This window comes from Meriones unguiculatus, chromosome 9, assembly GCF_030254825.1.
Source record: "Meriones unguiculatus strain TT.TT164.6M chromosome 9, Bangor_MerUng_6.1, whole genome shotgun sequence".
Classification (NCBI taxonomy): Eukaryota; Metazoa; Chordata; class Mammalia; order Rodentia; family Muridae; genus Meriones; species Meriones unguiculatus.
The window spans coordinates 54,222,381-54,225,226 of NC_083357.1; the positions used below are offsets into that span (position 1 = coordinate 54,222,381).

At 43.4% G+C, this 2,846-nt stretch overlaps 1 gene segment (V, D, J or C); it reads right to left on the reverse strand.

Moving 5' to 3' along the window:
* Positions 1 to 276: 276 nt before the first annotated feature.
* On the reverse strand, positions 277 to 1,379 carry LOC132656595 (T cell receptor alpha variable 13-1-like). The segment is given in 2 exon segments: positions 277 to 1,158; positions 1,328 to 1,379. Coding segments are annotated over 2 exon segments (468 nt in total).
* Positions 1,380 to 2,846: the final 1,467 nt, after the last annotated feature.

Below are 2,846 nucleotides of genomic sequence, written 5' to 3' on the forward strand. Positions count from 1 at the left end.
TTGAGGAATGGATACAGAAATTGTGGTATACTTACACAATGGAATACTACTCAGCAATTAAAAACAAGGAAATCATGAAATTTGCATGCAAATGGTGGGATCTAGAAACAATCATCCTGAGTGAGATATCCCATAAGCAGAAAGACATATATGGTATATACTCACTGATATATAGTATAGGGTAATCATGCTAAAATCTGTACACCTAAAGAAACTAAGCAAGAAGGAGGACTCTGGATAAGATGATCAATCCTCACTCAGAAAGACTAAGGGCATGGACATTGGAAAAAGGAGAAAACAGGGCACAGAAAAAGAGCCTACCAGAGAGGGCCTCCGAAAGACTCTACCCAGCAAAGTATCAAAGCAGATGCTGAGACTCATAGTCAAACTTTGGGCAGAGTGCAGGGAATCTTATATAAAAGGGGGAGATAGAAAGACCTGGAAGGGACAGAAGCTCCACAGGGAGAACAACAGAACCAAAAATCTGGGCCCAGGTGCCTTTTCTGAGACTGATACTCCAATCAAGAACCATTCATGGAGATAACCTAGAACCCCTGCGCAGATGTAGCCCATGGCAGCTCAGTCTCCAAGTGATTTCCCTAATACGGGGAGCAGGGACTGTCTTTGACATGAACTCAGTGGCTGGCTCTTTGATAAAATATTTTTTTTTAAGGATGGAGAAAACTGTCCTAAATTGTCTGAGGGAGTTGAAGCTAACTTTCTTATTTTGTGTTTTTAATGTCTACATTATACTTGGCACTTGCAAACTAGCAACTGGCAAATGCTGCCCTGGAAGGCCCGTGACACAGGATGTGGACACAGCCCCATGGTTTGAGGACAGGCAGCAGGTGCCAGTGGGGCAGTGTGTACTTGCTGCACAGAAGTACATAGCTGAGTCTCCAGGCTGAGTGTCTGTGATGTGCAGGGAGAAGTGTTTGGCCTTCTTATCCAGTAAAACTGTGAGTCTTTGGTTCTGCTTTCTGTCCACATTTGAACGAATGTCCATGAAGAACTGAGGACCTTTCCCAGGTTCTTGCTTATACCAAGAGAAATAGTCCGAGGCACTGTCTGTGTAAGTGCAGTTGATGACAGCGCTGGCTCCCTCCTGGACTCTCAGGATGGAAAGGTGCTGCTCCACCTGCTCTCCTTGGCTCATCCCTATGCAGAAAGATGGAGAGAAAGGAGAAAGGTTGTCAGGTCATCACATATCAGAAATCTCTTTTACTACAGTTACAGTAACTAGAGAAAACCTGAATAAAATATCGATTCCCCCTGATGTCTCAGAAATGCCCACTGGTTATTCTGTGACCCTAAAATATTAACTCACCATCCATCTGCAGCCACAGAAACATGAATAAAGTAGAAACACATGTCTTCATTGTTCTTCCCAATGAAATTGAAATCCAGTGTCAATCGTGACAACCAGCAGGTCAGCTACAGCTGCCAGGGCGTTGTTCTTTCTCAGTAACAATTCTAGTTCTGGAGTCTTCCCCTCAGCCACTGAGGAAAGGGCTTAGCTTCTGCACAGTCAGCACACAAGGAAATGAATTCTCTGCATCCTCCCCAGCAGTTGAGAATTACTGCCACCTTGTGTTTGAATCTCTAAACAGCAAAGAGTCTGGTTAAGTGTTCTCTGACCCTATGTGTCTCAGAGGCATAAAACACAATATGTCATATCACGTAGGTTCTAAAACTAAGAGAGAAAGAATAGTATTTGTACATACTAGTGAAGCTGTTTCTTTTCTTTACATGTAGTATAGGCTATGTATGATGCTTCATATACGAATGTATGTACATAAAATGTTCATATATAAATCTATGTATGTGGTGTATATATGGGTGTGTTTGTGAGTGTGTGTGTCTGTGTGTGTGTCACATTTGTTCTGTCTAGAACTGTTTTGACCTTTCCACTCTCACACTGCAGAATTCTTGGATCATTCATCAAGCATTCTCCCATTTCTTAGAGAAAAATGTTATGTATGTAGTTGTCCTTGTGAATTACAGCACTCAAGAAAATGCTTTTTCAAGTCTCTTATGGGCTTTCAGTAGCAAGAAGACAGTGTTCTTTCTATTTCCGTGATTTCTTGTTGATAATATAACTACGATGTTTCTATGCTTGTATCTTGCATTCCATAGAAACCAGCCTGGAATCACAAATGCACATAGCTACTCTTAGAAAAGGTCTCATGAGTCATTTGGTCATGAGTGTGGCAACATCCATGTGGCTTATTCTCACAGCATCCAGTGTTGTCGACTGAATTACTGATAGAAAAGTAGTGTGGATCCCCTGGAGAATCTGCCAAGTACTGCAACAACCCAGCTTTCCTCCTTCCTCTGGCTCTTCCTGGCACCCCTTTGATTCTAGCCCATGTTCTTTCCTTTGTGTCTACTGCAAATATCTAAAAACACCATGTATCTGGAAATCTAGTATATGTGGGCTCATGAAGCACGTAGGCCAGAGTTACTGTCCTCTATTTCAGTTCCCTGGTACCATCCCCAGCCCTGTAACAGACCACTTGCAGGGGCCAATTCTTTCACTCTTCCTCTGTTCTCTGGGATTCAGCTGAACCTCTCTGCATTTCCTCTCCTCCCTCACCCATATTACTTTGTGTCAAATGCCAACAGAGACACTCCCCCTGGAACCCTGGAGGCCACACCTGTCTGGGAAATAGGTAGCCCATCCTCACTCACCCTCATGCCCTACAGTGAAATTTCCCCAGTTTCATCCCTACTCATGAGGCCAACCACTTGAATGGGACTGTCCTTCTCCGTTTCCGTATTTCAGGTACTGAATCAAGCCTTGCAGAAGACCCAGCTTGCCTCATTCTTATGAACCCTCTTAGCAC